General features: G+C 38.9%; 1 protein-coding gene across 1 annotated transcript; it reads right to left on the reverse strand.

The window, feature by feature from the left end:
* Nucleotides 1-5,705: 5,705 nt before the first annotated feature.
* lrrc38b (leucine rich repeat containing 38b) lies at nucleotides 5,706-20,938 on the reverse strand. Its single transcript, XM_046382452.1, has 2 exons — nucleotides 18,920-20,938; nucleotides 5,706-7,674 (listed from the first exon to the last, which is right to left on the reverse strand). Exons 1-2 carry the CDS (start codon nucleotides 19,545-19,547, stop codon nucleotides 7,427-7,429), a joined length of 876 nt encoding a protein of 291 aa, XP_046238408.1. The 5' UTR covers nucleotides 19,548-20,938; the 3' UTR covers nucleotides 5,706-7,426.
* Nucleotides 20,939-23,668: the final 2,730 nt, after the last annotated feature.

Here is a 23,668-nt window from a genome sequence, read left to right on the forward strand (position 1 = left end):
GAGATGCACTGTCTTCTGACACCTGTCTGTCTTAAGCTAGATCAGACAACACAGGCCAGCCTTTGCTCATCACAATCATCAGTGAGCCTTGGCTGCCCATGACCCTGTCATTCTTCAGTTTTCTCCTTGGCCCATTTTTGGTAGGTCCTGACCACTGCAGACCAGGAACATCCCATAAAAGCTGCAGTATTGGGCATGCTCTGACCCAGTCGTTTAGCCATGACAATTTGCCCCTTGTCAAATTCACTCACATGCTTACGCTTTTCCAATTTTTTCTGCTTTCAACACATCAGCTTCAAGGACAAAATGTTCACTTGCTGCATAATATATCTCACCCACTGCCAGGTGCCACTGTAAAAATATAATCAATGTTATTCACTTCACCTGTCAGTAGCAATACATACAATATGTACTGAGCTATCATAAAATGTTTGCTTGTATTTAGATATTGCCCATTGCTGGGTTAACTTCTCAAGATTCAGAAACATCAGTCACAGAGTAAAGTGGTTCTCCAGTAGCTGATAACATTAAGTACATTCTAAATATGAAAAGCACATGTCACAAGGGAAAAAACATTTGCAGTGATACTTCTATGTTACAGTTTATTAAATATGTGTGCAATGGATGGACTGCAACATAAACAACAGCACTGAACTATGTTTTTATTGATGTTGGATTTCTGTATTGTGATATCTGACATCTATCTCTGCCAACTGCAGAGACAACAATTGGGTGTAAATGCCTTTTATCCAACAGTAATACAATATAAATCTTTGTAAACAGCAAATCAGATTAGGATACAGATCCTGTGGACTTCTGTTAACTCAAACATGATCTGAACTGTGGTGCACAAAAGAACTGTGCTGTTGATGAATAAGGGAGATTTTGTTACTTTAATGATTCATTCACGATATTTATTTTGACATCTATCTTCAGATGTATGTTTTTTTTCCCCTGTATATAAGGAATATAATTGAGGGTTACTGACTCCGCCAGCCTGCCAGCCTGTGTTTTGGTGCAGTGGGTGAGCTGTTTGCCAGAAGCGTGCATTGATGCTCATGGCTGCCCACGGCTGCACTGTCCCCGATTCACCTCTCACCCCCCCCTACTTTGAATGATATTTCAGTACTGCTGCCAAAAATTGTGACCAGGCATTGACAAATGCATGTTTTCATTGCTCTGTGCAGGCATTTTCTCATGGTACACACATCAAGATGAAACTTTCTGAGTGTGTATTACATACAGAGCACATGTGGAGTTGGTGAGAGTAATTGCATGTCAGGTAACTACAGTACTGACTTGCATTGTTACAGCCACAATGTCACATGAGAGTCAGAAAATTTTCATGGTTTATGCAGATAAGCTGAGGTATTAATAGACCTTAAGATATTAAGAGGCACTCCACCTATTAAAGAAAAGGTTAGGTTGGTGTTTTTCACAAGAAAGAAGAAAAGGCTTCTTTTCAGAAAAGATGTTGAGGTGTTAGAACTTTGAGAAACTAAGAAGGTAAGGTACTCTGTACTTCAACGTTGGCACAAAATCCCCACTTCTCTGAACTCAGTGACCGCTTGCCAGTTGCACAGACAGAGAGAAGCATCAGGTGTGGCTCCTTTTGAACTTTGCAACCTGACCCCTCTGCTGCCCACTGCTCCCCAAATGCTAATCCCACTGTAAACCAGCAGGCCATTACTCATTCAGAGCTTCCTCTCCGAGTGTTGGCTTACTTTCCTCTGTATCCTGCTCGCTTCCTGTCTTTGTAGGTCAGGAACAGATGGTAACAAGAGACACTTGGTAAATAAATAAATAAAAGTATAAATAAATAAAGATTTCTTTTCCAAAACACAATTCACCTGTTTTATTCATCAAAATATTTGCTACCTGATGGTGGTTGTTCCGGTATCTGAGATATAATAGAAAACAGTATTTTGGTAAATCCGCTCCACTCTTTGTATTTAATATTATGCTGCAAGGAATTTTGTATGACCAGGTGAGCTTTTTGTGAATTCTGAAAAAAAAAAAAATCTTTGTCCATCATCATTGTCATCATTGTCCAGAGTTGTATGTACTTTCTCTCTTGAACAATAATGGGACACTTTGGCTTATTTGCCAGTGATGATGTGGATGTTATAATGTAAATCCTAAGTGGACCTATTGCAATACCTTTTGCAGACAAATCAAAAGGGAAGCATTCATGTAAAAGTTACAGATTGGTCCACTGGGAGCTCCAGAGCTGTGGACATTTTTTTTTTCTTATTAAATGCCAGGTCCAGTTAGTTGATGCATGGACAGAGAGGCAAAGCAGTCACACTGAGGGCCATGCTTCCCAGCATCCCTCCCTCTCCCTGTTCCCGCCTCGGCGTCCAAGAGCTCAGGCCTCCGGCTGTGTAGTCATGACAACCAAATGAGGTAAATCGTTGCAGGAGAATCCTCATCACGACCACCACCCTCACAGGCCTCTTTTCAGCAGTGCACTAACGCACTATGTGCACGTCTTTCTTGCATGCTAGTCCCTGTCCAGTGTTCCTGCTTGGAATCATTAATATTTCCATAACTGGCTCTTTGCTCATTGTTCTCCGGTGTGTGCCATGAGTCTGTTTTCTTTATAATGTATCCTGAGGGTGAGGTTCGGTTTCATCCTATGATTTTTTTCATGTCCCTCAAAAAACATCACCTCATGACAGGACATGACAAAAAAAAGGCTGATAAAAATGCAGAAAATGAATTGTTAGCATAAGGGACAAAGAAAGAAACATGAACATCTCTCAAACAAAGTGGTAACTCCTCTGTGCAGTGCCTCATATGTGTTAAAGAACTTGACATTGCAACAGCAACAACAAAATATAAAAAAGACACTGGATGCAGCCAGGAAAAAAAGTGCTGGAATGGGATTGCATCTCAATTCATTTTGTCTAGTTTATTGCAGATTATCCCAGATACACATCTGAATGAAAGAGAGGCATGTGCACAAACAGATATCTGTTATGTAAGCGGATGGTATTTGATTTTTTTTTTAAGTCTCTAATTTCTCTAACACCCTTTCCAAAAATAGTGCTACCATTTGCATACCTGCAGTGTGATAACAGTGCTGTGTGAAATAACACACTGAGCCATGTTTACAGATGAGCCTCACTCATCTGCTGCTGACAACCAATGAAAATGAGAGGAAGAGATTAACAATTCTTATTGTCATTATAAACATTTTGCAGTAGATAACACTTTGCTAGGAGTCACTATTCCGCTGTTACACTCTCTGCATGTAAACGATGCTTGACTAAATGAGATTTGTATCAATTTTAAACTTATAATATTATTACTTGCCCTGTATAGGTTGGTCTGTATCACAGGTGTATACATGATATTTGTTGACATACAAGCTACACCATTAGTAATAAATAGTCAACCTGCTCTTTTATCTGCATTTATAAACTGATATACAAATTCTTAACAAATACAGACCAGAGGACAGAAAAAATTGATTTTATTATTATTATTTTTTTTAACCAAACATCAATATACAGCTACACATATGGTCTGTTTGACAGTGTCTGCTTGACATTTAGAAATGCATTCAGCTGCAGCAACAATGTCACACTCTTCTGTCATTTAATTTAGATTTGAGCCATTCTGACATTTATCTGACAAAACATAACACAGATTTTGGTATTTTATGCAATGTCAAGACAAACTATACAAAAGCAGCCACCAGTGTTTCTGCTTTCCAGGGTGCGCAATGCCAGAAATTTACTTTGGGGACTGACAAGAAATAAATGCTTCATTCTGAAAGGTTGAATAGAAAAATAGGCATAAATCTGAACCGTAGGTAACTCAACAGTGCATGCTCTAATGTGTAAGAGAAAGGAAACTGTCATGCTGATATATGCTTCAAGTTAACCGCTAAACTAACATAATAATTTGTTAATATACAGTAACTACACAGTAGTTGGAAATGATAATGATATGTATAAAAACCTTGACTAAGGTCTGCACCTCCATATATCAGTTAAGAATGTAGTTTCTCATCTGTTCTCAATCTAATTAATCCACTTTAGCCAGTGTGGTATTAAGCATGAAATTGAAATTTTATTTTTTGTTTGTTCAAAATCTGATCTGTTCCTAAATATTCTCTTTATTCCAACATAGCCTTCAATATGGCCGTAAGAAATATTAGGTGTTGTTCCCTAATACTGACCAGAGTGTCATAAGAAATAGGAATGGCAGACTTCAAATTTAAAATTCGCCCTGACAACTATAACATACTTAATTTGATGTTAAAATTTTCCATTTGCTAATCACTGCCCTCCTCTGTTACTGTCGCCACGCCTGTCAAGCTTTTGATACTCGTACAGCACATGCACAGTCATTTTAGAAACTCATTCAGTTCCTAACAAAGTGACAAAAGCAGGCTCATTTCTCACTGAGGCCCATGGATTTTGTCAGCCAAAATTAAGACTCTCATTAGCAGATTTTATGAGTGTAGATGGCGAATATAAGCTAATGTTAATCCCTAAACTCCTTGGGTCAGCTATGAAGTCAGTTCAGTTCAGTTCAATTCAGTTCAACGTATATCGCTCCAAATCACACTCCAAATTGACACTTTGCAAATAGAGGAGGCCTGATCATACTCTTAAATTCAGTCTTTAATATACAGAGACCCAATATTCAGTCAATCTCCAACTTACTTTTTAATGTTTCTTTCTAAAACATTTTTGAAATGAGAATACTTTAAAATATGTACTGTATGGCTGTGTGCATGATGTAATGCTAAAAAATGAGGCTAAAGCTAAAGGTCTCAGGCATCCTGACTGGTTGTTGATCAATGTAAAGCACATGTTTAGGCCTATAAGGATGGCCTATAAGCAGCACTGTTTGTGTATTTCAGTGTAGAGCTAAGTTTAGTTAGCCCCATGCCATGGTACTAAAAACTAAAATGCAAAAAGTGTAATTGAAATGTTATTTGTTCTAGCATGACCTTTGGATTATTTTAATGCTTACTATAAAATATCATTCTTGAAGTGTACTGAGCTGCTATCATTGCTCTAAAGTCTTATAATTTTCCCAAACTGTGAATGTGTTGGTCCAGAACAGGTATTTTTGCATGACATCTGTAAACCCACAAAATAATAATTGTGGAATTAGCATTTGGTTATTTCAGTAGGGTAAGCTAAGTTAGCCGAACATGCTAAGATTTGCAGCTTGTATTAGAGTAGATAATGACAAAGTTTAATTCATTCTGCACAGATGGGGTGTTTTGGGTTTTTGAAAGCTGGAGCCCTAGTCACACTGCTTCAACACGTAGAGAAATCCAAAGCTTGACGGGCCTGTTGAATGCCATGTACACCAGTACAAATCTTACACTCTTTGTAAGGATGTGACGTTTACAACTCAAGATGTAACAATACACCTGAATGAAAACATACTGTGTCAATACAGGCTGGAATAAACATACAGTATGATATAGCACATCCTTTAAAAGAGTGTACTAGAATCATATTAGCTTCCTGTGAGATCTTTGTGCTTTATTGATGCTGATACTAACAAAAAACCCCAAGATAAATAAGGCCACATTTACTTCTTGCCATTTTTGAAAAATGTGCTTCATAATGATGCATATTCAGGGTCCATCTTCTGTTAACCACACAGAAAGGATGACTCTATTTGCTCATTGCTCTTTTTCTATACTTTTCTATACTTACAAGAATGTGAGAAGCAATGCAACATACCATAATGTTGGGGAAATAAAGTGCAGAGTCCAGTTTTGAGCATTCCAAATCCTAATAGTAAATAGACAAATAAGAAACAGAAACTGATAATATTGAGGGTGCTGCTTTATTTAATTTAGATTCTACTGCACTGTCAGTCTTGTGAATGCAGATGCTGTTGATACAAGTAAGAGTTTTGAGACTTTTCCAGGAGATCAGATCAGCAGCTGACAAGATACTGGAAGATGTTTAGTAAAAGGAGAATAAGCTGAGTGAATTCATTATGTATCTATTCTGGATGTCATAAACAGAACAGTCATCTATTTACACCTCAACAGACAAGCCTCTTGCCTGCCACCTTAGTGAATAATTATTCATTCTGAAGTAAAATAGAGGTTAAAGACTGCCATGCGTGAAGTGAAGTAAGACAGCTGGTTCACTCACAGACAGAAAATGTTAATCTTTGGAGTCCATAACTGTTCGACTGAGTACAACATGTGTGTACAGGGTGTGATTTGGCTATACTTCTGTTAAGGAGCTATCCTCACCTCACTAAGCAACACATCATCCACAACAAATCTCTCCTTCACCTAAACCTAATCTTTGGCAGATGAAGACAAGCCAGTCTACTTAGCATCACTGGGGGCTTGCCAAAATTAGGTTACCCATATAAAGTGCATTATTTGACACAATTGTTCTACATAGACACTATTTTAATACCGTATTTGTCATAATTTTTAAGATTATACTGTTGTTTTAGGTATCTTTCTATATCTTTCTACACAGTTTGCAGTCTATCAGTCTAAGGTACATAGTACATCCTCTTGATTTATATGCTCGTTTGACTGTACATTGTTTTCTTTTGTACATAAATTTGTGATTATATAATGCATACACTGCTGAAAAGATGTGTAGACCCACTGGAAACTCTTCCTGCCTGCAGTACACCCGCTAACCAACATCTCACCATTGTCCAAATCCTTTGTGTTCAAGTGTCTAAATTTACATGCTGAAGGAACAATATTTGCGTTCTCCAGTGCATGTGAACCACGTTTGAATCTAAGTGAGTGAGGCTGTCCAAAATAGACATGTAAATGGCAGGATATGCCAGCATATCATGTTGTAGGCAGTTAAATACTGAGGTCATTGATCGGTATGACATCTTTTTATTTTAATGGGATCAAGCATTCTGCCCTACACAGGTAAAGTCGCACTGAAACTCATCTAAAACTTTAACGTCATTTCTCCGGATTTCAGACCAGAGTTGCAAGTTATTGGCCTGTCTTGGATTAAAGTGCCAGCACTGCAGCAACACTTCTGTTTCAAAATGCTTTTCTCTCTCATTATGAAGGTTAACCTCGCTTTATTTGTACAGGCCAATAGCATAAAGCCAAGATCCAGTAGCCATAAAAGATGGCTATAAGCTCTCACAGGCTAAAATATGATCTCGATAATATCATTTTGTGAGTTGAGCAGGACACTCACAAATTTTTATTGAGACTTTGGCTCATTCCTAAAGAATGTCCTTCATCACCACATTTCAGATGTCCATACGCAAAGAAAACAACTGCAACCATACCAGGGCAAGATCCTACCATTAAACAGTCCCAGATATTCACCAGGGAGGACGCAGCATATAACTTGTCACATGTAGCACACATTGTCTTCTGTGTCCTCTCGTTGTTTAAAGTACCAGTACTGTGTGGATCGTCGAAAGAAAATCCCTCTCACTCCTCACTCTCCTCCTCATCGCCCTTGGTGCCTTTACTCCAGCGCTGGAAGCAATGAACAGTTGAAGCCAGGAAGAAGCTTGTCATGATGGCCACCACAGAAACTGAGATGCCAGAGAAAATGATGATGAGCAGGTCTGTTAGAGTCAGGGTGGCCTGGCACTCACGGAAGCTGTCCTTTGAGAGCTGGGTCAGGGATATACGTCTGCCGTCCGTGGGGAGGGAGCACTCCATGCCTTCCACCCCTGCATTAAAACAGGAAATAAGATTAGACTGATTTACTGAACCAGACTTGCAGTGAATAATGTCACATTCATGGAAATGACATCATATAGTGGAACAAGCAGGCTGTACAGTTCTGGCTCAGTACTGATAAATATACACGCACACACATAGAAAGGAAAGAACTAATGTATTATTTCATTGATTCCCCAAAGATTTAAAATTTAAGGTGATGCACATTTGTTAGTTAGATCCCGTAGCTCACAGAGTCTGCACACCTGCTCTCCTCTGAGGTCTGAAGTAATCAGAGACAGGGTGCATACTTTGAGGTGTCCACTTTGTACACAAATATTTCATTCAAACAGTGTTGTGTAAAAGATCGGAATTCAATAGCATTTGTGGCATTTCAGCTTATTTGATAACTGAAAGGCTACTCAGAAAGGTTCACTGATGAAAGTAAGCAAAATACCTGAGACACAATTTTCTGCTGTAGTAGAAAATTTATTATCTACTGTACACAACCTGTCAATTAATTCATTTCAGCTGTTACAGAGGCTCTTTTTGTTCTGTTGTCTGTCGTGCAGTCTGTAGTGCAGTGTAAGCTGCTCTGGATGGCCGCCCATCTCTGTGCCTTTGACAACAAGACAAATTTGTTGTTCGTTGTTTGTTGTTCTGGAGAACGGTTTGGAGAATGAAATAAAGATGCATTTAAATCATTTTAATTTCAGTTGCCAGCTGCACAAGGCAAACCTCTTAGAATATACTTCCTCATTATGTGTTACTCCTGGGTACATCCCTAAAATTTACTGATGTATCAGCAAAGGACACCATCTGAGACAGGGGCACCTTGACAAAACTCATCTCAAGATGAAAGCAAAATAAATCAGTGAATGCTGTTCTGCATGTCTCTGTCACTTTCACATAGTTTATTGTTCAGGCATCATTTAAATGGAAAAGGACAGGGACTGCAGCTCTCAAGGGAATAAGTCTTCCAGCGAGTCTTCTTTCCCAGCCCCTGATTACAAATGACAACAGCACCGGATCATTACGGTCAGTTTTAACATTTATATGTTTAAGACTGACCGCTGATCAAGATGTTCACTTTCACATGTTTACAGACTCATTCATTCATCTTGTTTTACTGACGACTTTGTCAACCTCTGGGTTTAATTTGATGCTAAGTGCTTGTGTTGCGAGTCAATGGATGATATATATCTCCTAACTGACACACTCATAACACTGCAAACTCACAATCTATATGCAAGGTAACAGCCTTCATATTGGCAGTGTACTGTATGAAGAACTAGATATATTGATGTCAATGCTAGCTCATAGGTGGGTTGCAATGTGGGTGGCTACTTTCTATTGATACCGCACATGCAAATGCACACACTTGGCAGTACATCAGTTCTGGTTCTTTGCTCAGCAGTCAGCAAAATTTGCAGCATGCTTTGTTTTAGTACAAATGCAACAGCTTCTCTTTTGATTGGCTTATTTTCATTCATCAAATTATCTGAGTTATGAATTAATCCTGCATTTAATGTCTGATGTATAAATATGTCATTATTTATTATAGGAACATTAATAATTTAATGTGAAGTGCAAAACTCAACTTGCAATGAAATTACAATGAAATATTGTGCTTGTATCAGTCAGCTGATGTGTAAAATCTTGCTGTACATGTACATAATTGTACATAATTGTAAAGAAAATAGTTGAGACAGCTTTGAAAGTGTGACAATGGAAAAAGAAATAATGGAATTTAGTGAGAGCATGGAAATGGTTTCCGTGCTTCTCCGACTGACTCTCTACAGTATTAATTAGGCTTGTAACTGAACTCTTTAAGGCCTTGAACTTAATGATGCTAAAATACAAGGTACAGATTCTCACATTTTCTCTAACATTTAATTAGTTGAGGACAGAAGATACACACACACAGACACACAGCAAACCCACAGGCATGCAAACATACATTAGTTATGTTTTAAATGTTTTCTTGTTTCACATACAAAATGTTTACAAAATGCAAGGCTTCGATTTTCAAACAAATTTTCAGCTGCAAATTACAACACATTTAGCCCCTTACTGAGCATTGTTGTTGTTGTTGTTGGCACTAGGAATGGTGTATGTTTGACTGAATTAAAATAAACTACAATACTCAAGTTCATTGTAATGAATGGACATGTTACCCAGTGCAACAGTGTGGCCCATTAAGGTTCATGGAACACATATAACAGGTTGTATCAGGCTGAATGATGACATTGCATAGGAAAACTTCAATGTTGATTAGTATATATATATATATATATGGCATACACTGGCATACACACAGGCCATAGCAGACACAAGAACAGCAGCACAAGTGCATGCTGGACAAGCTCCACAGAAAACTTAAGTAGCCTTGGAGCAGGATCAGATGAAGTGAGTCAGAAGCACACACAGCATCAAGAATGAGGCTCCAAACTGATTAGAAGCCAATAGCAACAATCGTGGTGGAGCCAAAGACGAGCACACTGGCTCTTGGCATGATTCATGTCTACCGTATGTTGCGGGAATCAGGGATCAAAACAAATTCATAACCCACTGCATGTGAGAAAACTGCTCAGTCTGAGTAACAAGCAAGTCTGCTGTAGAGGCTGTATTGACCTACTGGCTCCTGGCAAACAAACTACTGTAATGCACAATGCATTCAGAGGCTGTTAATCTCATCTGTGGGAGTTATAAGATGAAAATGTTTGGTTTTGTTTTAAATCTAATATTCCAAGATGCGTGTTACATAACTTGCCAAATGTTCCACATTTGAAAAGCAACAGTTCAATTTTCAAATTTACAGTTTCACTCAGCAATGCTCAGCAGGAAATATTTTGTTTCTGTTTGTTTGTTTTTTACTGTAACATTTCCAGGTTTTCTCACAGTATTTTGTCAATGGCAGTGGTTGAATCTTGGACTTTATATAACATACAGTGTGTGATTTTTGTCTTTTTTCACTATTTTGTTCCCATGGTGGCCGCATAAGGTAACCCCAGCAATGTACTTTTGAGTTTGTACAAAACAAATCCCTTCTAATGAATGGCTTACCGCTGAATGATGAATCATAGACAGCAGAAAAAAGACTAAAAGTGCAGAGTACTGAGAGGCAGAGGCAGGCACACAAAGCATACGCTGATGTAGCTCTAATTAGTTGTTGAACAGCTTTAAGTTACAAACACAAAATTCACCTGAAGACCATTTCCACACATTGTATTAAAGAAAGAAAATTTGAAACACGTTGTGTCCAGTCTGTTTGTGCCAGAGACAAATGGGTCATTATATATTCATAATGCACTTATTGCATGGCAAAGTAACTCATCACCTCAGAGACTTGGCCTTTGCCTTTGAGACAGTTTTGTCTGTCTTGCCTTGCCTGTCCTAGATGTTTGATTAATGACATTTCAGGCTGAAATTATCGTGGTGAACTCATGGCCCCTCCAGGAGTTACAGGATTATTACATTTATTGTGATAAAAGCTGAGTTGGTGAACAGGCCAGTGGTGGACAGACAAACCAGGTTTGATTCTTTTTATTGAGAACACAATTTTCATTTTGGTCTAGATATATGAGCACACAAAATTCTGAAAATCTCCACGTTGCACGCTAAAAAGTAGATTTTTTATAGGTATTTGTATATTTATATATTTGTCATGTATTTTAATACAAATACACATTGCATGTTCCCTGCAAGAGAGAGAAGAGACAGTAGCTTTCCCCTAGCGCTACACTGTTGCAATTACGAACTAAAATTACACAATAGGGCACACGAACTTATTACACTGCCTAACAAAGGGGATAATTACTGAACAGCTGTGCTATCTGGCCAAAAGTGGAATCTTCTGGAACAAACACCATAATTATAGTTTCTCTGTATTACAAGCTTGTCTGTGATAAAATGTTCACATCTATTACTGAGAGACAATGTCCAGACTTAGTGGATGTGACCTCAGATTAGAGATGTAGGAAACTGAAACCTGAGTCTACTATGGAAACGCTTTAATTTATTGCCCGTGAACTGCTTATGTCAAACAGAAACTACTACGGTTGAAACACTCCAACAGCTTTTAGTTTATGCCAAGTTCATATGATATTTTTGACACTTTTCCACTCAAAGAAAAGGAAACAACCAGAATGTCAAGCCAGTGGGAAAATGACTACAGTAAAATCTATTATTGTATAATCAATTCATTATTATTATAAAGGACCTATTATCTGTTTGCTGTTATCCACTGTCTACCTCACCCACTTGCACTATACTCCACCCTGCACCTTACTTTTGAACTACCTCCAGAAAAATATTTATTTCACTTATTTTATTTTGTGTTGCCTTACTCTATTTTATTTTTATCTTTATTTTTTATTTTTATTCTTCAATTATATGTTACTGTTATGTTCTATGTATGCACCAATCACCAAGACAAATTCCTAGTAATGTGAAACCTCTTCACTTACATGGCAATAAAGTCTTTTCTGATTCTGATTCTGATTCTGATCCACTTTCACAACAAATGACAACAAATATCCAACAAAAAATAACAAATGTAGGCACATTTTCACTTTTTTTAACTTGAGTAACTACAAGGCTAACAAAGAGGGAAACTGCTGCATCACAGAACAATGTTTGAATGAGATTTTGTCACTTTTTCCCATCAAACCTAACTGTAGTATTACTGTAATGAACAGCAAAAACGATCACTGCAGTTTTCGTGCCAATCCTAGCCAACTAGCTAGTCGTCATCTGTGAAATTACACACAACATGTGGACTTTTTAGTAATATTTATCATTCCTGCTTCTCCCAGCTGGTGTCTACAATACACACTTTAGTCTCTAAAATGAACTGAGTAAGGGCTAGCCACCAAGCAGGATTCAGTAAATGTGAGTTGACTGACAAACATAAGCTTGCATTGATTCAAACAAACACTTGAGTTTTTCGTACTAACTGTTGGAGTATATACATACATATATATATACATATATATATTATTCAACATAATGGTGTTAGGAATGATATGGAACTACAATATCAGATTGATGAGCCAGTTTGCAGGTTGAACATGTGCATATGGGTTTATTTTATGTCCCAGTCTTTTCACCAAAAACTATAATGAGAGGCGTTAGTTTTGACTAATTGAAACCATTTTAACTCAAAGCTACATGTACAATGCGGCAAAATTAGCTTTGGAAATGGGCATCTTTAAAACAGTAAAATGTTTATAAATGATTCCCAATAACACTGTGTTCCCAAAAACTGTGGCTGCAGTGGACTGACTAACAATAATATAACACAAACCGTGCCATTACACCATCAGGTGTCGGGCCACACAGCTATGTTACATCACTGGCACGGACAGTTGATGGATTACTCTTAGGGTTACAGCCAGGCGAGGGGAGAGGGTATTTGCTGCCTCATCTGTGATTGATCTGCCCAGCTGTGACAGACTGATATTGGAGGTTGTTTCTCCTCCTTCCCTCAACAACATATTATCTGTCCAGATTGATCTCTGCACCACTAGCAAATTCAGATCACCACAATCTTATACATCTGCAGACTCCTGCAGGAGCTGGCATTCATGTTAAAATCTTCCAGCTCCCAAACCACTAGTGTCTAGACAGTCTGCCTGAATAATCCAGTTGTGATAATGACTCACAAAAGTATCCCCTCCATACTTTATTAAATGAGATGGATGAGCCACTCAAGGCCAAGAAGATGTAAAAAGAACCCGACGAACATAATTTCAGGGAGAATGAGGAATTATTCAGTTGCTATCACAGGAATTTAATGTTTGATGGAAACCTGAAGGAAAAATGATGAGAGATTCATACAAGAAGAGTGGGAGTTGGAGATAAACAGAGTGCAGAATGTTTGTTATGAATGCACAAAATGACAAGCATTCATGTGACAGTGGGGCGAGGGTGAATCATCCAGGAGGGGATTCCTTCTGCGAGGAGCCTCACTGACATCACTGTACCATGGGCATATTCAGAATGTCTCATCACAAAAGCACAAATTCACTTGTAGAAACTTGCTACAAGAGATATTAAAAGGTGAATTCAGTGCATACTAGAAGATGTCTTTTTTATTTTTCCATCGTATTATCTAAACAACAAAATCTGCTCGATCACACACAGGTAGAAAGCCCAATATTCATCCTGCATGATGCTGCACGCTGCCTGTGATATAAAGCTCTTGGCTTTCCACCCTTTATTTCTGACACCAGCAGATTATCCCTCTCTGCTCCTGTACATGCAGCAGCTGATACCATCACACTGTAACCACCTTTTCACACGCTCTTTTCTCTTGCCAGCTCTCACATATCCCAATTTTAAATAAACATTCAATTAGGCCAAGATAAAATAAGCTATCGGCCTGTGTTAATGGAATAGATATTTTCTCATCACACATCCATGGGTAGTAAAGATAGCAGGTATGTCGTGTAGGGCAGTGTGGCATCTTGTGCGTGCTATGCAATGCTGTTCAGCACCATTATATTTTCAGAGCTGGTCGTGCAACGTGGTAACAGGTCTCTGGGGAGCAACTCGATAGGCCGTGAAGGAAAATTCAGACTCTGACCTCGTCACATGAACTGCTACTTTGTAGTGAAACCGTTCAGGTCATGACTAGTGTTGATAGCAATGCTTCATACTCAGTCTCGTGGGAGTTGGCCTGCCCTGCCCCATAGGCAGCTCTAGCTCCAATTACCCTGACCAATGTGCCGTAGAACTGTGTCACTCTGAATTATACATGGCCTTTGTTCATCCTTAACCCAAGAGCGCTGGAGACAGCAGTGGATCATGCTTACACTCATCCCTCCATTAAAACATTTACGAACCTGATTGGTGGCTAAAAAAACTCACAAATGAAAAAACAAAAGGAGAGAGTTGCAGACAGCTGGATGTGTGTCTGTCTGCTGCACACAGGAGACAAAACAGTCATGTGGAATGAGATCTGATTTTTTTTTTCTTTAATCCTAAACCCCCCACCCACATCCCCACCCCCTTGGATTTTAAGCATCTTCCACCCACTCATCATGCTGACCTGCAGTAATCAAAGTTACGCAAACAAAAAAGTGTGCTGTTCTGTGAACTTGAAATCACAGGGGAAATCAAGATGTGAAAAATGAGATGGGAATTGGGTTTACAGCATGGGCTCCACAGCTGTTACATTATGCAGGCCATCACAGAGGGAGCCATAGCTATCTCAGGATGTCTTCGAAAATAGCCTTACAGTTTTGTGACGTTTTATAGGCAATTTTTAATTGGTTTAAGTCCAATTATTCAGCTGGTGTCATATTTCACAGTTTTCTGAAAGTCGCGACTGCTAACTGCTGATATGTGTTGACGTTCAAACAATAATTGCTGCTTTAGGTCTGGAACGTCACCAGCTGCCATTGAAGAAGCATGGGGTTTTAACTGATTCTCAGCATCTGTACTGTCCAGATTCTAAAAGTAAAACCCAAAGCCTGAAAGAGCAAACGTCACATCATTCAAATGGTCCCGTGAGTACTGCAGTAATGCGAACATTGGATACTTTGAGTTATTACATTTGTTTGTTTGTTTTCTAAATTGCTTCTAGAGTTTCTCAACATTATTCACATCTTTTCCATACTTGTCTTTAACCGCAAATAAAACCTCACTCAAAAATCTGAGCTGTCAGTCATGAGTCGACTGAATTTTGTCATTATGTCAGAACATGCTGCACGGAGAAGAAGTATTAGAATTCCTATGTAGTGGTGAATCTGCGTACAGGGATCATTTGTAGGAGCTTTTACCTTTATGTTTTAAACATGAGTGGAGCTCTCGCTTTTGAGAGAGACCACACTCACATAGAATTTAAAAAGCAATTTTTTTTGGCTCTCTAATTGAATTACTGTATGATGAAACAAATACGATGATGCAACACCCACATGGATGGGAAAAATATATTGATGTACAAATTAAAGAGTAATTTCTGTCTCTGTAACTGATTTTCTCAATGATGAATGTGATATTAAATTGAAACACCCACACTGATGACGGTTGTTCGAGTTGATACATATTGAAAAGCTTATCAAGTCAACCTCATTCACTAATGAGTGTCCATCTGTTATTGTGCAGCCACTTCCAACACAGCGTTCCAGGGAATAGGTCATCACACTTTTCCGTGATCGAGAGCTCAGTCATTATGTTAATTAGGTCTGGCAGTGTGGTGCCTGCATGTGTGAACCGGCCATGTTTGAAAATCCAACTCACTATAATCCTCTGTCTGTATCCGGAGTCTGTACAACACAACATTTTCCTGCAGCAGTCATGCTCATACCTTTAAACTGGTGGAGTGTCTACAGGAAATACTTGTCAAAACTGGTCGTTCAGGGATTGTGTGGTTAAAGCTCATTAGAGTTTAATAATATGGTCTAAAACTCTGTAAATTCATATAAATTTCTGCTGCTGCTGAAGGATTGTGCTTTCAAAAGGGATAATCATGAAGCTCATAGCTACAGATATAAGCAAATAGATGTATGGATTCCTTGTCAATAGCCTGTCCTAGTTGTTTCATGCACTGAATTGTATTACAGTAAAAAAATAAAGCAACTTTTTTATAAACTGCAGTCCAATTCTAAAATAGCTAGAATGCTGTGTGAAATGTAAATAAATTTGCAAGTGAACTGAGTTAACTGCTGCTTTAGGTCTGTATTGTCATTACTACCTGACTACACTCTGATGAGTTTGACACAGTGGTGAACCTCAGCCCATCTTTGCTCGTGAATGACTAAGCCCTTCGACGATTCCCCTTCCATATCCAGTCATGATACTGTCACCTGTTACAATGAACCTGTTTACCTGGGGAATGTTCCCTGCAGGTGCTTTCTGAACAGCACACAATTTTCCCAGTCTTTTATTGCTTCTGTCCTGACTCATTTGAAACTTTAGAATAAGGATATACATATTTACAAAAATAAATAAAGTTCATGAGGTAAAATACTAAATATATTGTGTTGAGCTTTGTCAAAAAGAATTCATAAATGATCATACTCTGTCTTATTTTTGTTTTACACACACACAAAAAAAACTTGTTTCAGATTACTCTTTTGGCTAAAATGTTATTTGTCATTCAGTCATCATTCTAGGTACCTTTTGTTGACCACAGTTGACATAACACAAAATACAGACAATTTTAAATATCCCATAAAAATTATTGCGTGTGTGTTCTATCTGAGCTGGTGGACTCGTCTGGGTCATAAAACAAACGCTCACTGATGGGGATGTTAAGAGCAGCATATGAGGTGACTAACTCAGTTTGAGTGCAGGGCCAGTTGGCAGCCATGCCAGCAGCTTGGCTGGGCCTTTGGCTTCTTCTTTGTTGTTGATGTCTGCCTGGCAGTACTAATGCAATTCATTATGCCTTGCACTTGACAACACTTAGAACCTGTGATTAATGGAAATGAGGTATTCTTGCCATTTTATTAATTTTGCCTCCCCACAGACCCAAACTTGTCCGTTTTTGGGGACAATGCATAAAGACATGAGACGGGAGCGAAAGCAGTATCAATAGCACAGTACACCATGGCCTAAATATATGCAAGAAGTTTGCTTTTGTGAAGCGTCAGCAGTTTGTAACAGCCAGCCAGTCTTTTAAGGAAGCTGAATAAAAGCTTTTGCCTGCCAGATCACAATAGGCTTTGAGCAAGATTTTAATGGTGATCTTGAAATAGAAAAAGGATCATTCTTGTTACAAAATATTTTGCATGCTACAACATGATGTATCATGATTACCATATGCAAGGCTTTGACGTCTAACCTGTCTTATGAGGTTAGGGTGTGTACCAGCTTTGCCAGAATTTTGGGGTTCATATCTAACAACTTTAATAAGAGAACAAAAGAAAAGGAAAGAAAGATTTGAACTGCTGCTACTCATCGTTTGGACAAAAAATGCTCTTTCTACAGGTCAGCGTTTCACACTGCAAACAACCTTGGAACAGTGACAGAAATAAATGTTCCCACTCCTTATCTGTACTACTTTATACATAACACCCTGTTCCTGAGAAGAACTATTTAAAAACTGAATTATGTTTTAAAAATACACCTTGTTCATCAATATGTCACAACACTGCAAGCCACATTTTAATTAAATTCTAAGATTAGGCCAACATCATGTAATGATGTAATGGGTCAAATCTACACACCAATCTGAATATGAGTTACTACTGGCTAAACTGACAGCTCTGTCTGTTTATGTTTTTGCCTCCTCTGCTGCCACGTGCTGGTTTGTGCTGTCTGTGTCCTTCCTAAGGACATCAGTAGTAACATACACATGACTGACCACCAGCTGAAAATGTATATGGATCACTCTGAATAAAACATTAAAATCAGTCTTGGAATAAATGAGATATTACTTACAGTCTACTCTAAACGTTATTTATATTTTCACACATGTGAACAATTGTGATGGTTCTCGAACCTAGAATCCAGTAGCTTCTGACTCCAAGCAGCTCCTTGTAATAAAATAATAACAAAATATGTCAAAAGGGACATGTTGATCTCCGTTGTCTTGTGTTGTTCCTCAGATATGCATGCACACACTCAGAGTGTCTTGCATGCTGAAACACACCAAAATTTCAGCCTTGTTATCTAACTCAGTCCTCCAGGCTGAATCACAGTGGTAGACAGACTCTACAGTATGGGCCTAAAAATTCACATGGACAGAGCGATAACCACAGGAATAGGAGAAGGGGTTTTATATTCAGTGGTGTGGGGAAATAAAATCCTTGATGATATATTTATGAATTACTTAATTGCTGAATTTCCCATGAAATACAATTAATATATCAATAAGTATTGTATAAATACAAGCTGCAAATGATTTGACTACCACACAGGATGGAGTTCAACACTCTGCTTTTAATTCTTTTTCCACATTTAACAATGCTGCATTTTGAGTTGAGTTGAGTTGAGTGTCTTAATTTGAACTTGGAATTTAATTAAATTCAAAAACAAAGCATTCTTGTTGTTTTTGTATTCAATCAAGAGCTACTGTCTCATGTTACATACTCACACATTGTAGGCTATGGGAGTGGAGGAAGAAAGAGATAAAATTAGAACAAGGGAGAGGGAGGGGGTTCCCTCTCCTACAGGGAAAACATAAATAGACCAGAGTAGTGTTATGGCAATGGATTTGCAATGATACTGTTGTATATTGTGCACAGATACGCTTTATTTGGGTCACGCACATGGAAAGCAGATGCTTCTGATGTTGCTACTTACCATTTGGAAGCTTGTGACTGTTCTCCATCAGCCATGTGAACAGGTTGGCAAAGTTGCAATTGCATACCCAGGGGTTGCCCTCTAGCCTCACTACCCGCAGGGAGGGCAACTGACTCAGTGCCCCCACTTTTAGGGTAGACAGTGCATTACGCTCCAGTTCCAATTCTCTCAGAGAGGTGAGGCCCAGAAAAGCTTCCTCATTGACCATGCTCAGATATGGGTTGTTGCCAAGCCTTAGTTTGATCAGGCTCCGGGACTCCCCAAATGTTCCTTTAGGGATTTCAGTCAGGTTGTTGCTGCCCAGGTCCAGGAAGACCAGCCTGGAAGTGGTGCTGAGAGTCCCCGGTTCTATGTGGGAAAGAGAGTTGTTCCGGAGGTCCAGGTAGACCAGGTCACTGTACAGAACCAGGAAGTCCGAGGGGATGCGGGGTATCCAGTTGTCAGCCAGCAAAAGCCTGCGTACATCCAGGGGGATTTCATCGGGTAGACGGGTAAGCCCGCGGCCACTACAGTCCACAGTGTGAGGATCTGGGCACAGGCAGGTCGTTGGGCAATTTTCCCCCAGGGTCCATAAGACAGAGGACAGCAAGATGAGGATAAGTTGGAGCCAGGAAACACATGGCAACATGGTCAAGGGGGTGAAATGAATTATGGGGGAAAGAGGCTCAGGGTGAGGGCAAACAGGAGAGGGTGGGTGGGAGTAGAGAACAAGAGGGTGAGGGTCAAAGGGCAGGAGATTAGGACAAGGGAGGGAAAGGGGAAAGTGAAAGGGGTTGGATGGAGATCAATCCTTGTGAAAGAACATCCTGCCTTTGTAGAGATGAAAATCTGCAAGGGCTCAGAAACTGTGAAGTGACAGAGCAGCGGTAAAAACTGTTTTCCAGTAGATCATGTAGCAAGCTGCTTGCATAGAATTGCAGACAGCCTGCTTTGAAGGAGCAAAGAAAGGGAGATAGTAAGCAGCAAGGAGCAGGAGAGCAAGAAAGACGGAGCTTAACAGAGAGGGGAGGGTAGCTTAAGAGAGGTAAAGAGACACGAGCGAGCTGGGAGTGATGAGAAGCCGGGGGCATAGACAAGGGAGAGGGGGATGGAGGAGGGGGCTCTGTCCGCCACACTACCCCACAGTTGATCTGGCGGCAGTGACAGACAAAGACAATAAGGTCTCTGACACAAAAGGATATATGAAGCTGTGATTCAAGCATGACAAGCAGAGAGTAACATCATTGCATTCCTCCATTAGTCCAAGGTCTCTGTGTAGAAAAGCCTGCCGGTGTGAAACGAGAGAGAGAGAAGCTCACGGAGCATCGCTCAAGTGTGGTAAGGTTGTCCCCCCTTATTATTCCTTCTCTAACCCTCAATGCCCTGCAACATGCTGTGAAAACACAGCACAGCTCAATGTTGCGCTGTCCAGCACCGTATCAAGGCTGTGTTGCTGCGCAGAGAGAATCCAAATGTCCAAGCAGGAGCCTCACGCATGTAGATCGAAGTGCTGAGCTGCACACAGCCATGCCAATCCGCTGTCTGCCTCTGAATCTACCACGGTTTATCTCATGCCCTCTCCCCTCTGCTTATTCCAGGGAGGCGTGCCTGAACCACGCTGTCAACTTGTGATGTCACTTCCTATAGTGTGAAGAAATGACGATCATTGTATTTGGAAAAATCTGAAATATAGAGGACATTTATTTATGATGTATTTATTATTTTAAAGCATATTTGACTGTATGTCCTGAAACAAAATATCAACAAGTGTTTTTATTTTAAGAAATTTTAAATTCTCCTTTCCTTTCATATATTTATGTTTAATTTTTTCACCTGTTTTGTAATCATTTTATGATAACCAGCTGTTGCTTTGACAATAAGCCTGTCTTAAAACTTCTTAAGTTGTGTCTATAATATACAACATTAGCCTTTTTCCATGTATATGTACTTACTTATTTTGTGCCAGCATTAGCACAACTGTTGTAGATAAAAATGTCAAAGCAAATCACCTATCTGGTTGAAAAATTATCTTTATATTAACTGATCTGTATTTCCATCTGTGTATTTCTATCACTGAAAAATGGATAGCAAAACAGAGGTGCCATTAGTGTCAAACCAAAATGAAAAGAAGACGTTTAACCCAGAAGATGCACAGAATTTCCCAAATGGGATTTGCTCCAACAGGTAAATGCAATTAGACCAAGGTTGTTGCTGGGGGACGGTGTATTAGACCTGTGAAGACAAGAGTAGCATGAAATTTATTGGAAATGTTGTTGTCATGGATGGTAATTGTTCATTTCCAAGAAGATAATATATTCACAATGCAAATTTAATACACTAATAAGTCTGCACACATTCACAAGGACACACACAGATGAAGCCCACCTCCACCTCATAATATCCAAGCAGTTGGCAATAACATCCAACTCACTTCATCACAGGTAATCTAATAATACCACTCCTTGCTCTAGGCGTCCACCGAAGTCAGATGAGTCTGCAGCTTCAGCATTGATGTTGACTTTGTGCCACAGGGAAAAGAGCAGCTCTTTCATCAGAAAAGGAGATTTTGATCACAGTCAGCATATATTAGCTGAAAAACACAAAGAGCTACAGTGACTTCAGTTGTTTGCTGCAAACGCATTTCAAACTTACATCTCACTATAATAATTCAGTTAAGTGACACCACAGTTCAACATATAATGCTTAAACATTTGCTGTCTCACAGACAGTTTTCAAGCTTTTCTAAAAACCAAAAAACAATATATGCTGCGCTCACATCACAGCATATTCTACCTGTGCTCACATCACTGTTGAGTAACACCTTACTTAGGCTTCATAAGCAACATATAAACATTTAATATTCAAACCATGGCTTATAAAATATTACAATGTGAGTGTAAGCAGAAGGGTTTTATAAACTTTCCCACCACCTGCTCTTTTTCATTTTGTAACAGTCACTCTTGAGCATATATAAAGAACAGATTTGTCAAAATATGTTGAGAAAACACAGCATGGCTACGTTGTCTGTACCTGTTCTGACTATTATGTTTCCTTGTTACCGCTTCTGATCTGTTTGTATGGTCTGACTGCTTTCCTGTGGTTCACTGCTGACTCGTAGTCCGAGTAAAGCCTTTTGGCTATCAGCTCTGTGATCCAGTGTTACAAAGCTCCAGGATGAAATGTCTATCCCACATCCTACTGCATCTGAGGCACGTTAAGGTGTAAGCAAAACTGCTTTAAACTACACAACAATGTAGATCATTGTTTTCATATGAATTTACTCCTGCATGAAATACAAGACATGAAGGTGGGCGTGCAGGTGTGAGATCCTCTTTCAGGTCCTGTGGCCACTGTACATCTTGGTAAGTGACTAATGACTGAATGAATGATGAATTTCTGTTAGTCATTTAGTCATAATTTTTTTTAGTCTTATTCTCCTGGAAATAAGAAACAAACAAAAACATGTACATAATAAACACAGCAAAGCATTCCCTATGCCCCGTTTCTGTCAACTGATTACATGCTAAGCGGCTCAAATGAAATGGACTTAGAGATACTTAGAATGAAGATAGCTCACATTGAAATGCAACTAGAGCACTGCCACTGGCAGATTAATGGCCACTCTGTTGCTGAGGGTGGTCATGCAGAAGTCCAGTCCCCAAATGTGTTCCAGACAGTCTCTTGACAGCAATTTAGTCGGTGTACAAAGCCCTCATCAAGCCCACAAGTGAAATATGTCATTATCTCAAAAAAAGAGAGCTTTTTTTTTTATCTCTAATCATCTTGCTGTCACAAGAAAAAGTTTTTATTTACAAAGTTATTATTTATGATATCTACCACATGTTGTATCAGCAGTGCCATGACAGCATGCACAGACGGTGTCTTGACATTTCTACGAGCTGATCTAAGCTGAAAATGTCAGATCAAGCAGTACCCATTATTTATCAACGCATCAGACTGGACTTCAGTATTACTTATTTATATATGTATGTTATTATACAATTTAAATAACCATAAAATGTGAGCAGTTTCTTTCCTCTATGCCAACAAAAAATATTTTGGTTGTAGCTTACTGGGTAGTCACACTTCTGCATTAAGTAGACAACAGCATGAAAGCCTGTCTCTTACAATAATTAACAACGATATAAATACCCTTAAACCAAATCACTAGGGGAAAGCATTCTTACTGCAAATGCCAAAAAAGGCCCAGAACCACACCACAGTGTGTTTATGTTATAGTCCACTATCATTAATCTTACTAAATTGTTTTAAAATTATCTTATTATCTCGAGAAATCAGCCTTTGTTTTCTCATGATGAGGATATAAATTACTCGTTATCACAAGAAAAATGAGTTTTGTTAAGATAACGAAATGATTAACTTGTGGTCTCAGGATAAACAAATTGAAATATAACTGAAAGCACAGCAATTCCACAGAAAGAACATGGATAACTGAATGAAGACAACTAAAGAAATCACAAAAGTATAAAAGTTTAATGTCAGGAAAAGGTGCTCATTGTTAGATGGCTGTCATTGTCAAAGGAAAGCAACACTAACTGTTACTAGGAGAATCCGAGGCATAAACCACTCAACCCAACCTCCTCTGATTGTTCTCATCACTTTAAAAAATGTCAGACTTTAGGGTCTCATTTTGACACTGAATATAAACATAACTCATTATCTTGTCTTAACATTCTGTAATAAAAGCACACAGAGAAGGCAGATGAACTTTAAGGTCATTCTTTGGTGGTTATAATTAAGTATTGCTTA

Source organism: Scatophagus argus, chromosome 3, assembly GCF_020382885.2.
Source record: "Scatophagus argus isolate fScaArg1 chromosome 3, fScaArg1.pri, whole genome shotgun sequence".
NCBI classification, from domain to species: domain Eukaryota; kingdom Metazoa; phylum Chordata; class Actinopteri; family Scatophagidae; genus Scatophagus; species Scatophagus argus.